General features: G+C 38.7%; 1 protein-coding gene across 3 annotated transcripts in view; it reads right to left on the bottom strand.

Annotated features, from left to right (window-relative positions):
* The window catches only part of ELMOD2 (ELMO domain containing 2), a 34,050-nt gene extending 19,001 nt beyond the window's left edge, over positions 1 to 15,049 (bottom strand). The window contains exons 1-5 of one of the 3 annotated variants that reach the window (XM_069105414.1): positions 14,856 to 15,049; positions 12,614 to 12,758; positions 10,950 to 10,978; positions 5,907 to 6,004; positions 2,339 to 2,468 (exon numbers count right to left, since the gene is read on the bottom strand). In XM_069105414.1, the coding sequence (XP_068961515.1) occupies positions 2,339 to 2,468; positions 5,907 to 6,004; positions 10,950 to 10,978; positions 12,614 to 12,755 (399 nt within the window). In that variant the 5' untranslated portion in view covers positions 12,756 to 12,758; positions 14,856 to 15,049. The other 2 variants (XM_069105416.1, XM_069105415.1) reach the window with 2 other exon arrangements.
* Between the last annotated feature and the right edge of the window lie 210 nt (positions 15,050 to 15,259).

Genomic DNA, 15,259 nt, shown 5'->3' with positions numbered 1-15,259 from the left:
TATCCAGTAATACAATACAATAAATAGCGATTTGGGGGCAGGCAGGATCGGAAAAATCATTGGCTGGTCTGAATCCTATTCTAGGGATGGGAGAGAAAGGAACAAAGTTGCTAAACTCTATAATGTGAGTACTGGCTAGACTAGGAGGGGATGAGCTCCAGCCATCCCTCCTCCTCTATCCCTGGGAGCACTATCTCAGAGCCAAAGACACATCGGTATGGGTTATTATGAACTGTATTTCTTTACTTAAAAGGATGAAAATCAATTCACCTGAGTCAGTCAGTGAATAGAACTGTTTATGGGCAGGGTGGAGAGATCAGAAAATGGAGAACAGATGGGCAGATGCAGATTCCCCGCCCCACCCCAGCCACTCTGTTATGCTACATAAAAGTCAACTCTATTTTTAAGCCTATGAACTAAATAAGTGAAGCTTTCCACTTCAGTCCTCAACTTTAAAGTCAATTTTATGTGGAGTGGAAGGTTTTTAATTTATTTCTTTCCTAATTTAACTGTGAGCTACTTCTTACTTATACATGGTTCTTGATGTCTCTCTGTGGATGAATGACCCTAAACAGGAAAAAAAACCAGGAGTCAAATCTCTTCACAAGGAGGAAGAAGTGGCAGTCACTACTAAAGACAAAGTGAAAAGAATACTGAATGTGGAGTTGAGAGATCTGAGTTCTAGTTACAATTCTGTCAACTACCAGATATAAAACCTTTGGCAAGTCAAAGTCTCTCTAGACCTCAACTTCCTCACCTGCAAAATGAATGGCCTTAGACCAATGTGTTCCTGAGCTGTGTGTGTGGTTTGTCCTTTGTTCTCAAAGAGGATCCTGATATCAGGGAGATGATGACATGACTTGCAATTGATTTTGATTTAAGTGAGGGAAGGCTGTGCAAAATCACCAACCTCACTTTCTGGTCCTCCAGAGTCATCTGGGTCCAATGGCCAGATACGAATCAGGACAGACCAGGATGCAGTGGGGCACCACGGCCCTTTTACTAAGGTCTTTTCAAGTTTTCACTTTTGAGTGAAGCAACACCCATTCAGTGAACAGGCCTCTTTAAGAAGTGAATCAAGGGATGGTCCCTTTAAAATGAAAAAAAAAAAAATCCAAGTGGAAGGGGAAGACCCATTGCTGGTCAAAAGAGAAACAGTTGTTATTTACATTCACTCTGAGGCAGGAAGGCCATTAAGTGGTGCCTGGGCAGGGATCTATTGTTGTACAATCCTAGAGACACAGAGTGAATTCTTTCTCAAAACTCCTGAGTAAGGACACTCCTGACTACAGGAACTCAGTTAAAATGTAACTGGGAAATATTTAACAAAACAAATAAGAATACAACATAACATAGCTAATGTTAATATATGATTTTCTAAGTTAATATGTAGTCCACAGGGATCCTTTTGTAGCATTAATTTGAATTTGACACCACTGCACTAGAGTAAATTATCTCTCCGCACATCACTTCTATGAGGTCTGTGATTTTAACATTGCAAGAAGGTCTCCCATCAGAAATCATGGATGTAAGTTTTTCAGTGATGTGAAATAAGAAAATGTTCCTACCCAAATGTCCTAATCTTCAAATATATTTTACCAGATTTGTGATATGTACTGAATAACACCACACAAAATGTCAGAAGGGCTGCTATGTCAACAGTACTTTGAAAGAAAATGTTCATACTTGGGAGTGGAATGAAAAGAACACCTAGTTTACTTGTATATTTTGAACACAAATGAGAAAAGAAGATCTGAAGCTGACCAAAAATTCCACTTGTATCTTTCTTTAAAGAAAATCAAGGGGCGGCCAGGTAGCACAGCAAGTAAGAGCACCGGCTCCAGTGTTGAGAAGACCTGGAGATCGAATCCCGGGCTCAGACACTTAGCACCCACCCAGAAACACCTGGCCATGTAACCTTGAGCAAGTTACTTAACCCCAATTGCTTAGGGGCAGCCAGGTGGCTCAGTGAGTAAGAGCACCGGTTCCAGTGTTGGGACGACCTGGAGATCGAATCCCGGGCTCAGACACTCAGCACCACACCCAGAAATAACTGGCCGTGTAACCTTGAGCAAGTTACTTAACCCCAATTGCTTAAAAAAAAAAAATCAAAACATTTAAAGAATATTTCTACATAATTTAACTTATTATGACCAGCAGCAGGCACTAAAATGTAGGTTAAAAAATTCAAATGTCACTGAAATGCAACTAAAGAATATCTTTAACAGGAGAAATGTATAAAACTCCAGAATCCAAAGGCACACCTTTAAGCATTTTGATTTTCTAATGGAGTCTCTTTTCTAGACTTCAATAATTCAAGTAGATAATAAAATTTCACCTTCATTAGGAGCTCCTCGTGGTGCTGGTTATTAGAATCATAAGGACTTTTTCTCACATTTTCAACATCCAGATAGAGCTGCTTATAGCCAGATATCTGCAATAAGCATGCTTTCATGCGGATTTTAAACCTGAAATGTATAAACAGAAAAAAAAAAGTTAGGTAAGATAGCCTTACCATGCATGAGAAAAAGAAAGTGGTCACCATTCAAAGATTACCAGTTAAAGCTCACTATAAATTGGGTACTGGCTGGATTACTGGTGTTCCATGACTTTCAATTCAAGTAAACATTTCATTGCCTGCTTTGAATATAACACTACATAATAAACAGTATAAAGGAAAGATGTGAAGGAGGACAAGAAAAAAGAGACTGAGAAAATAACACGTCCTCAAATGTGGGCTAAGTATTTCTACATGCTTAACGTAAATCAATATTGTTTGCCTTTAACATGCAAATGTGTTATCATGCATGAAACACTAGATGGAACTATTTTAAGGAAAATGATAGATAAGTTGCGGAAAGTAAATAATAGGGAGAGACTTGTAAAAAGCATGCAAGAAGACAAGAAAAACAAAATTAAAAAGAGTAGAGTAAAAGAGATCATGAGAACAGCAGATCAATGAAAAAGACGAAGACAAGATGATCAGTGACAGACTGAGTATGTTAGAGTAGGACTTCTTGAACTTTTTCTACTTGTGATCCACAGTTTGAGAAGCACAAGTAGAGTCTAGAAAGCTGAAGTTAAAAGGTTGAAGAAAGACTCTAGACAAAGGAGGAATGGCAAGACTTCCTAAATCAAGGGAACATCATTCAGCCTGGGAGAGGAAACAGTTCTAAATCAGCCCTGTTTCAAAACAAATCATTTCAGGGTCAAAACAAGAACTCGGTTTTCCAAGAGAACAAAAGGGGACTGACTAGCCAGAAGAAGTGAACTCCCAGGAGGGGCCCAAAAGGAAAGTGATGATAAGGAGCACTTGGAAGGAAATATTTAGTGCTTTTAAACCCACACCAAACTGAGGAATGTGGACTGTATTTGTGATATTACTCACACTTTATAGTTTGAAATCAAGATTTTCTCACACCAAACTGAATTTTATTATACACTTGAACCACCTGTGCATGCAAAATGAAAATGGGTGGATATCAATGGAAAAAGCCAAAGAGAATGGGGGGTATGAGGCAAGATTTAAAAGCACAGTCTTTGACAAAAGAAACCTAATTGCTTTTTTACCCAACCTGAGCTAAGTTTTGAAGAATATTTGGGGAATTTTAAATATCAAGATAAAAAAGGAGAGCCTCTGAAAAATGAGGGACAGCCTGTGCAAAGGAACAGAGAAGGGAGGAGAAAAGGTGAAAAACACCAGCAAGCAGAGCAGTCTGGCTAAGGTTGCAGTTATTTAAGTCAAACACTGAAGCTGCTTTAAACCTCACTCCTGCTAAGAAAGTTAACCAACAAGCAGAGAGTAAAGCATCCTTCTGAGCAAAGGAAAAAATTCTTTTATAGTAAAAGGAAAGCAGATTATACGCTTGTCTTGTTATAATACTTGGTATATCATGAAATTCAGTACTACTGGATATACCAGCAGAGCTTCATTTATTTACCTTCAACATGATCCCATGATAAAAGCTCTCTAGAGCCTAACAAAAAGTCCAAACTTATTCCTTGAACTGATATTTAAAGCATTCAACATTTCTAGTTTTATCTGCCACTCTATGAGGCTATGGTCCATCCAAACTGGTCTTTGATATTCCCCAAATATACCTTGAAATTTCCCACCCACTCCTTTCAAAAAATTTTAAGATGAAAGGGACTTTAGGGGTGATCTAGCCCAGGGGTGGGAAACCTTCGGCCTTGAGGCCACATGTGGCTCTCCAGGTCCTCAAGTGTAGCCCTCTAACTGAATCCAAACAAATCCCCTTAATAAAAGGATTTGTTCTGTAAAACTTGGACTCAATCAAAAGGCCACACCCAAGAACCTAGAAGGCCATATGTGGCCTTGAGGCCCCAGGTGCCCCTCCTCTGAAGTCCAATCTGATTATTTTACAAACTGCCTGCAAACAAGAACTACTCCACAGCCCCACTTCCACCTACTGAAATCCTATCGCTCCTTCAAGGCCAGTTCAAATGCCACATCCTTTATAGAGCACGGCAGACCACCTAACAATGAAGCAATGTCTCCCTCCTCCGAATTCCCAAGAGCACTTTACTTAAACCATTCATGACACAGACTTTACATTTTATTTTATTGTGGTTATGTACTTAATTCATCTACTATTAGATTAGAAGCAACTTGGAGGGCAGAGACAATATTATTTGACTTTCCTGACCACGTTGTTACTCGAGTCAAAAGTCTATGGTAGGGAGGCTAAGTGGCCACAATGAATAAAGCACCGGCCCTGGAGTCAGGAGGACCTGAGTTCAAATTCGGCCTCAGACACTTAACACAAAAACTAGCCGTGTGACCTTGGGCAAGTCACTTAATCCCAACTGCCCTCCAAAAAAGAAAGCTTATGGTTACTTATTCTGCCATTAAATGGCAGGCCTACACAGACAGCCATTTACTTTGAATAAAGGACATTGTTTTCCAAGGCTTGCCAAAAAATTTTAGTGTTCATAACCAGAGGTACATGAACTTTTTTTTTGCACTTTTTGGAGGGCAACTGGGGTTAAGTGACTTGCCCAAGGTCACACGGCTAGTTTTTGTGTTGTATCTGAGGCCGGATTTGATCCCAGGTCCTTCTGACTCCAGGGCCGGTGCTCTATCCACTGCACTACCTAGCCACCGCACATGAACTTTTTAAAATGCATTTTGATAAGTGTATTTCATAATGGTTTCCTTTAAGTATTTTATTTTATACATTTAAAAATATCATGTCCAGGAGTGGCTAGGTGGCACAGTGAATAGAGCATCCACCCTGGAGTCAGGAGGACCTGAGTTCAAATTTGGCCTCAGACACTTAACACGTACTAGCTGTGTGACCTTGGGCAAGTTACTTAACCACACCTGCCCTGCCTTCCCCCCTCCAGAAAGCAAAAAATACCATGTCCATAGGCGTCACCAGACTGCCAAACTGGTCCACCATGGCAGTGAGAAAAACAGTTGCTACCTCTTCCCATCCTCCATATTAGCAAGCACAGTACCTTGCAGAAGATTAATGGCAAAGTGCTAAATCTAAGGGAAATAAGCAAAAAACACTTTACATCCTTTAATTCCACAAATGACTTTTGCCTATTATCACTTGGATTTCAACATTTTTCTTGACAAATCTACTTTGGTAAAATAATTAATAGTCCACCCTAAGGAACTCTTGGGATAGACTGAGAGAACACTGGATGAGAAACCAGAACTGACTAATAGTTCTGCTTCTACCACTAAATAATTGTGGCCTTGGGCAAATCTCTTAAATTCTCAATGCCTCAGTTTCCTTGCCTGGTAAATGAGAAGTCTAGATTAGATGATTGCTAATCCCAGCTCTACAATTTTACATCTATAATTCACAGGATACTAATGGCCCAGGAACAATTAAATAGAAACACAAAAGATATTAATCAAGCAGCTTCCATACCTTCTGTCCTTTTTTGGGTTAATATTCTTTTCCTTCATTATATCTTCTATACATTCTTCTACTTCACTGTGATTGACAAATGTGGCATTCTGTAAAACCTATTAATATTTTAAAGAGATGATAAGAAGGCAAAACTTAGAGTTAAAAACTATAAGCTAAAATATAAGAACAAGAGGGTTTGAGACATTAAATTAATTCAGTTCAATTCAACACTTATTGAACATTAAAGATCTATTATGTGCAAAACAATGTGCCAGCCCCTGGTAATACAAAGACAAAAAAACCAAAATAATTCCTGATCTCAAGCTTATATAAGTACACAAATATGTAAATGTAAGATAATTGAGAGAATGGAAATAGGGAATTAAGTGGTTGTTACAATAGTCCAGGTAAGAAATGATAAGGGCCTGATTATCATAGCCATGTGAGTGGAGAAAACAGGACAAATATGAATAGCTAGAGTGACAGATATATACAATATATAATAATATAATACGTAATATATTATCTTTTTATCTATAGACATCTGAGACAGGGACATCTCAGAGGCATGAGGTGCATATGAGGTGACAAACCTAGATGACTAGGAGAATAAAGAAAAAGGAAAGTCACAGGAAGAACATGTTTAGAGAGAAAGATAATTCTTAAACTTAAAATGTCACTAACTCCACTTTAAATTCAATTCTGAAGGTAGTATCATTTAAGTTTATTACTCAGTATCTGATAGATTCAATACCTGTGGAGATAAAACCCAAGTCAGAAAAACTTTAATCCTTGTGAGTCACACTGCAGCATGAAAATCTCTTTGCCTGTTTTCTGTCCAAGCTGTCACCAAATACTAGAACACCTTGCCTTGTCTGCTCCAAATCTCACAGTACTTATGTTCCTCCAAAAAGTGTTAACTGTCCTAAGCCTCGCCTGATTTCCCAGTTATCACTGTTATCTCCCTCCATAAAATCATCCACCATTTATTAGCATAAGTTGCTTAAAGGGAAAGTGATGTATAATAACAAAGAAAAACAAGAGTCTGACTAGTAGGCAATATGTAAATTTGAGATTAAAAAATAATTTCCTTCACAAAATATGAAGACTAAAAGAATTCATGATCAAAAGTCATAAAATCATAAAGCCTAAACACAAAAAAAAGGATTGAGAAGGATTTATTTATAAAATCCTAGAACTGCAGAAGTAAAGGACATCACTAAAGTTTCTATTAGTATTTAATAACAAATAAATGTACTGCTTTACCCAACAGGTGGCAAATTTATAATATATATTACTTCCCATGTGGGAGGTAGATGAAGATAAAAATAACACATGTTCAGGAAAGGCTTAAACTAAATTAGTAAACTAAATTCATAAATCACTCACTAAAGACAATCATGGACCACAGCTGACATTTATAATAGCACTTTAAGGTTTACAAAGTGTCTCATATACATTATCCCATTAACTCCTCAAAACGAGTATCTATGAAGTCGACACCACTGGATATGAAGATACTAGTTAGAAGGACCTAGAGTCTGGCCCGATTATGGCATTGTTATTGTTCTTATATACCTGTTTTCAAGTACACACAGTCCTATGGCAAGCTTTCATCTAAAAGTTCTTTAAAGACACAACCCATGCACAAAAAATCTATAATCATCTTCAATTATATTGTCTTTACATATAACTTTGCTAATTATATGTAAATGAGCAATTTTAAAATGAATTGAACTACATCACACCTATGAGACTAACATAACAAAACAGGAAAATGATAAATGTTGGAGAAGATGTGGGAAAATTGGAACACTAATGCATTGTTGGTGGAGTTGTGAATTGATCCAACCATTCTAAAGAACAATTTGGAACTATGCCCAAAGGACTATAAAAATGTACATACCCTTTGACCCTGCAATACCACTTCTAGGGCTGTATCCCAAAGAGATCATAAAAAAGGGAAACAGACCCACATATACAAAAAAATTTATAACAGCTCTTTTTGCGGTGGCCAAGAATTGGAAAGTGAGGGGATGCCCATCAATTGGGGAATAGCTGAGCAAGTTATGGTGTATGAATGTAATGGAATACTACTGTGCTAGAAGAACTGATGAACAGGCAGACTTCAGAAAAACCTGGAAAGACTTAAATGAACTGATACTGAGTGAAGTGAGCAGAACCAAGAGAACATTTATACACATTAACAGCCGCAGTGTGTGATGACTGACTTTCATAGACCTGGCTCCTCTTCTCAGCAATGCAAAGATCTAAGACAACTCCAAAAGGCTCATGATGGAAAATGTTGTCCACATCCAGAGAAAGAACTATGAAATCTGAATGCAGATGGAAGCATATTATTTGATCTCTTTTTTTCTTTTGTTGTTTTGTTTCTTCTTTCTTGTAGTTCCTCCCATTGGTTCTAATACTTCTTTACAACATGACTAATGTGAAAACGTTTAATATGAATGTATATGTAGAGCCTATAGTAGACTGCATGCCACCCTGGGGAAGCAGGAGAAGAGAGAGGGCAAGAAAACTGAAAATTCAAAAGCTTATGGAAGTGAATGTTGCAAACTAAAATTAAATTTTAAAAAAATGAATTGAAAACTGTTCTTAAATATTTTAAATGTTATTGTACTGTCCACTTACAGAGCAAACCCTTTTTTCACAGAGCAAAGGTATATAGCAAAGTCATTAGCATTCTCACAAATTTTCAATTATAAAATTTGAATTGGATTTCACTGTTCAAGGTGAATAAGAATAAAATGAGGTATATGTCACAAATTATTAAAATTTATAAACAAAAGATTTTTTCCATGCACTCAAAAGTTTAGCATAGGCTCAGTACAGTGCCTGGCACCTATCAAGTACATAATTGTTTGATTTGTTAATTGCCTCATAAAGTCCAGACCAGGGGTGGAGAACCTGCAGCCTCATGTGGCCTTGAAGTCACAGACTCCTCATCCCTCATCAGATCTTCAAATTACTCTTCAAGTCAACATAGCCAGAAGTTGGCAGGCCAAGGTGGTACAAGCACTTGAGCACTGGATTTGAATGCTGCATGACACAAAATGGTTGAAGGACTATGGGCTAGGATCTTAACTTGCCTGGGCCTCAGTTTCCTCAGTGATAAAATGGGCATAATCCCACCTCTAGCATCTTCCTACCAGGGTTGTTGTGAAGAAACTCCTTGCAACACTTAAGGCATTGAAGAAATACAAGGAAGTCTAGATACTAGTAAAACTGCATGTATTCAATTACTTTTCTTTAATCTCCTCCAACCACTCTGGACCACAATCTGCTTTCTCTGAACTCTTGGTGTACATAGCAAGTAACACTGTCTGATATCTAACTGCTTTCTGGTAAAAAGGTTTGCATGTTAGTTCTGTCTTCCTAGATCAAAAGCTTCTGGAGAGTAAGAACCACAGATGTAGTTACTGATCTGGAAGGATAATACTTTGTTTTGTTTTCTTAAGTCACACAAATTAAGCACTGCTTTTGTTTTTCTTTAGGTGGAGGAGGCAGGTTTTGGTCTGTGATGTCATCCAATCAATGTGGGGAAACTCCATGCATTTATGCCTCTCAGGAACTCTTCTGTTTTTTAAAACTTTAGAGAGTTGCCTGGCTCACTTGGACATTAAGTGAAGAGTCCATGGTCCTAGAGGCTGTCTCAGAGGCAAAACATGAACTCAGATCTTCCTGGCTTCAAGATCAGAGACCCCCATCCAATATGCTACAATGCTTCTGCTACATGTTAACAAACAACTGAGACCTCAATTATTTTGCTGTAGTCAAATTTAATTACAAAGAGTCCATCAATAAACATGGCATTTAGTTTATAAGATGTCAAAATCAAACAGCTGGTTCCAGAACTTTTTGTTTTGGTGAATTTTCAAAAAAAAAAACAGTGCCTTCCAATCCAGTAAAAGAACTAAGTTTCATGTGCATGCTATTCCTTTCCTTCTCCTACTGCCAACTCCCAGAGGGTCTGAAGTGATTTTGTTTTCGGGGTGTGTCTGGGGATTTTAGGTGAGCTCCTTGACAGAGTGGTAGGGTACTAGTGCTACAAATGGTCCAGGGGAAGTCAGCAGGTACTTATTCCTAACTCAGGTAACAACAGCTCCCAAAGAGTGGTCCTGTGGGGCCACAGGTTACTTAGCTTACTGGGATCAAGTCATTCAACTGAGTTAGCTTCCTTTATATCATGGCAATGTTTGCAATTTTTTTCTGATATAAGTATTTTTCTTCTATTCTACAGAACTGACAACTCACCAAAAAATAATGCTCTTCTTCATTAATTCTGCTAATGTTTTTAGTAGTAATAAGAAATAGTAAATACGATAATCTACGGCTTTTTATTCCACCAAAGCAATCCGTATTTAAAAAAAAAATTTGAGAACTAGAGCCCTACAGGAAATCAATGTAGAGAGCAGGTATGATATTCTTCAAGTTAAAAGACTAGGGACCTCTGTAACTGGCTGAGTCTCTCCTATCTCTGACAAAGCTAGCCATCTACCCTGAGGTACAGAATCTTGAGGAGATGTGCTATCAAAGAATGAGACCTAGATTTGGGACCCAAAACACATGGGTCTGAATTCTAGTGCTATCCTTGACTAGCTGTGTAAACTTGGGCCAATTTCTTCATCTCTCTGGGTTTCGGTGTCCTCAATCATTTAAAAAAGATGAATGGTGGGTCCTGGTCCTAAATGATCTCCACAGTTCCTTCCAGCTCTAACATTCTGTGAGGCCATGGGAATCTATGGGAATTCTTCCTCCCAGAGTTCTGTATTTTCAAAAGCTAGTTTCTACCACTATCAAGCCAAAAAGAATCTTCAGAATAGAACAATTAATTCTATTTTTAATGTTTTACTTATTCATGAAGACTTTTAAAAAGATATAAAACAAATGAAAAAAGGAAGGAATCTGACTTAACATCAGTAGTCTGATGACAACAAAAAATATCAAATTCTAAAATTAAGCAATTTGTTAGAATTTTTAAAGGCACTATATATCCAAGTTGATGTACAATGTCAGAAGTCTAATTTGGCATGATCCTACCTTATTCTTTGAGAGGGTCAAAGCGTTTTCTGAAATGAAAAAAAAAATTATATGACCTAAATGCTATATCTAATTAGCAAATTTATAGCCATAAACATTATTATTATAGTTAAAATGTCAAATCCTGTACCAAAGTATTTTAGCAGTTACATAATAAATTCAATGTGTCAAAAAAAAACCCCACATTTTTTGATAGGATAACCTCTAAAAGTACCATTGTAAGAACTAAGTAATCTAACTGAAAACAAGAGTAAAAAAGCCTCTCTGATGTGAGGCTTCACTGGATAAGAACATAGCGAGATCACCATGCTGTAGCTTCAAAAAAAACACAGTCCTTGCCCAGCACAGAGAATCTGGGTGATTACTGATTCTAAAAACTGAGGGGAAAAAACGTGGTTTGTTTCAAGTTATTTCTATAGCAGACCACAGATGATGGATGCCAGGGTCCTGAATTAAAACAAGTCTGTACAAACAAAGGGGTCACTGGATTATATAAACTCTTTGAAATTATGAAGAACTGTCCACATCACCAATGCCTCCAAATCAAAGCAAATCCATCTAGACCTACTCTAGTCTAGACGAAAGCCCAAGAACTAGGCCAACCTTAGAAATGTAGTGAGGATATCCTCTTTTCTACATGATATATTCCACTGAGTTGATGCTGGATTTTAGGGAATAAGTTAATAAAAGTACATAAAATAACATAAGTTACACAAGTAAAGCTTCTTCACATTATCTGATCAAGTCTTTTGACTAAATGAATACAACATCATTAGACGTGAAAAAGGGTGTCATTTTAAAAATTCTTGGCGTTCTCCGCCCCCCCCTTGACAAGCAAAGTTAAATGTAAAGAACACTGTCACCAATGCAGTCTTTTCTTTCCCTATTTAGAAGAAAATTTAAAAACATGTTTTCTTCTATAGATTTCTCCTAACAGATACTCTATTTCTCCCCGTTAGCAATGCTATTAGAGGTATCTTAAGAGGAAGACATTTACAAGGAAAGCAAAGGATTAAATAAAAATGAGAAGCCTGCTGATTACCCCTAGTTCAAGAGAAAAGTCATCAGTATAGTCCTCTACCTCTGATTCCCACTCCATCCTTATCTTTTCTGGGTCCCCAGTAGTAGCAGTGGGCTGAGTTCACAATCTCCTCACATTCACCACAGTGGGGATAAGAAGAGTAATAAACTGGGGCTGCAGCTGGCCGTTCTTATCTTGGGCAAAAGATATTTTCCTACCTTTCACACTTAATAAGGAAAATAAAACTAAACATAAATACAACTTTTCAATCACATACAAATTATCTCCAGTTTCTATCACACATCTGCAATCTTATTTAAAGCAGTCTTCAAGCACTGTGGAACTGATTACGGAGGAAAAGTTGTTTAAGCAAATTTAAATTATAATTGACTATACTACTGATTACAGTGTAACAAACTCAAAGACTAAAGGGTGCTTATGTAGAGGTAAAGTTGGATCTAGGCATTTTTCCATCCAGTGAAGGGGAGTAGGGTAGAAAATTATGAAAATAAATAGAATTTTGTTTGTGCCTATAACCTAGGAAACAAGTAAGAAATTCAAGACACTTAAACAACTGCCAAGTGAATCTACTACAAATATTAAACAGATTTGTTACAGAGTTTTTACTTTAAAAATTTATTACCTATCTTGTATGTTCTTTCTCCACCTATAAAACCATCACAGATTCGCTGCAGTTCACATTTTCTGGTGAATACTCGAAAAATCCACTTCATCCAAAATCGAAAAAAATGTCGATATAGGTACTGCCACATGGAAATAAACATTTTCTGGTAAAAGGAAAATTACAAAACATATGATAATCTGAAATAAAGTTTTATGACTATAAAAATTATACTTTAATTGGGTAACCAAATTCTAAATTGTATTCAAAATTATTTGCTTCTGCAACTATATGCTTAGTTGGTGGCTGTTTCTCTAGTTAACCATTCAAGAAAATAAACTAAAAGGTTGAATATTAAAAAGTAGATCTCATTAGTGAAATAAATTAAAAAGAAACATGGGTGGCTAGGTAATGCAGTGAATAGAGCACTGCCCCTGGAGTCAGGACCACAGTTCAAATCAGACCTCAGACACTTAACACTTAGTAGCTGAGCAAGTCACAACCCCAATTGCCCTGCCTTCCCGCTGCCAAAAAGCAAAAAAAAAAAAAATTAAACCAGCTTCTATGAGCTGTATTCTCCACTAGTGAGTTAATAATTCTACAACTCAATCCTGGGTTCTAAATCCTTGTTCTAGCAATAAGTGATACCAATATATTTACTAATATTAAAACTGAGTTGAAGAGGTATGAACCTGCAATGGAAGATGAGTTTCCTCACTAGGAAGGTTCCCTCTACTAGAGAAACAATAGGTATAATCCCTATCACTATTCTTTTCACTAGTACAGTGGTTTTCATAGAGCAAGATAATTTCCCTAGTTTTCCTAAAACCTAACATCCACCTATAGTGAATTAATTTGACTAAGCAAAAACCCAAACCAAAAACCTGTGTTTTTGGAGCTGTGAATGGATTGTTTAGCTGAAGTACACATGTTCAACATACATGGGATCCTTTTTAAGTCCAGACTTTCTATCTAAAAGTGAACAACTTGGACACTAACAAATGTTTACTAGGACTTTATATTTTATACAACATTTTACAAAACCTCAATTTTCACAATACTGGGAGGTAAATACAAATATCCCGTTTTGCAGGTAAGGAAACAAATATCCCATTTTATAGGTAAGAAAAGAAAATAAGGTAAGAAGGCACAGAGAGATGAGGCAGGGCTTGTTAGGGGCACAACCTAAATAAATGTTACCCCAAGTGACTTCTGGCTCAGTCTAGGGCTCTTTCACAAGAATTAGCCTGACTCTGAAAAAGTAACGCTTACTATAGTATTTTGAGGGATACCAATACCATATATAGTAAAATAAATCCAACAAGTGTCTCATTTCTGCCCTCAAATGTTTCATACTGACTGAGCTCCCTGGTGCACTAGCAAAAAATCATTAAATTCAATCCTGAAAGTCAATGAACAATCACTATACCCTTGACTTCTAATCCAGGAGTACCAAAAGCAGGCTGAAAGGGTGCTTCTGGTGCAATTAATAAAAGAAACATACTGCAATTGAGGGCTGGTTTGAATCCTGGTTTTGGTTACTCCATGCCATAACCCACTTCACACGGTTTTGGAAAAGCATTTTGTATACACGAAAGTATAATATCATTTTCAGTTTATTATAATCTGGGCTATCACTTCGCCACTCTGGCCCTCAGTTTCCTCTTCAGTAAAATGAAGGCGACTGGAGCAGAGAACCACTACTGAAGTTATAGCTGCTGCCAAGACACAGAAGCCAAAAGCTTTTATAATCCGAACCCCCAAGCAATCGAAGATATTATATGCATCCAACTCTTAACCTTACAGAAAAATGAGGCTGAGAGGTGACTTATCCAGGATTCCACAGTAGCAAAGGCAGGATTTGAACCCGTGTCCTGACTCTGAGTCCCCTCACCACCGCGGGTTTCCCCTGGTGACCGGCCACAGCCCTTCAGGCTGAGAAGCAAAGATTTAGCCGGAAGGGTCCTTCACGGTCATTTGTCCAGAAACTCTCATTTACAAATGGGGAAACTAAGGATAGGGGTGACTAGCGAGGCGGACTACCCCCAGGCAGGGGACTGTTGGGGGTGGGGCCCCGCTCGCCTCCAAAGCTAGCGCATGCGTACTCCGGCTCCGTCCCCCGCGCCCCTTTTTCCCTCCCGAGAGAGATGAGAAATCCGAGTCTCGCGCCCCTTCTCCCCGAAACCCGCGAGACCCGAGCGAGTCAGGCCGCCTGAGGACAAAGGGGCTGAGGGCGCGGGAGAGACAAGTGCAGCCTCCTCACATTCTCGGAAGAACGAGTGGGAGCTCAGAGTGACTCGTGACCCCCCTCCCGTATCCGCTGCTGCTGCCGCCGCTCCTGCTGCCGCTGCCTTCAGCCAGCTACGGACGGAAACGACGCTGCTCTTAGCCTTCTCACCCCAACGCCCGGTGACCCGGAAGTCGGTCCTGGAGCCCGCCCGCCGCCGCCCTGCCCGCCTTCTCTTCCCTTATTGGTCGAGGGCCTGCCCTATCGCCTTGGAGGAAGGAGGCGGAGTCTGGCTCCTGACTAGCGTCCCATCTTGGGGACGCTCTGGCGGTCTCCTTGGAAATAGCACCGTTGAGACCGCTGCCAGCCGGACGCCTCGGCCAATCCGAGCTTTCTGGGAGCTGTTCCCCCCAGAGGCAAGTGTGGGCGCGTGCGGCAGG

This window comes from Petaurus breviceps, unplaced genomic scaffold (assembly GCF_028583685.1).
Source record: "Petaurus breviceps papuanus isolate PSGF00001 unplaced genomic scaffold, PetGlider_PUasm1.0 76, whole genome shotgun sequence".
NCBI lineage: Eukaryota > Metazoa > Chordata > Mammalia > Diprotodontia > Petauridae > Petaurus > Petaurus breviceps.
This window is presented reverse-complemented; position numbering and strand designations above follow the sequence as displayed.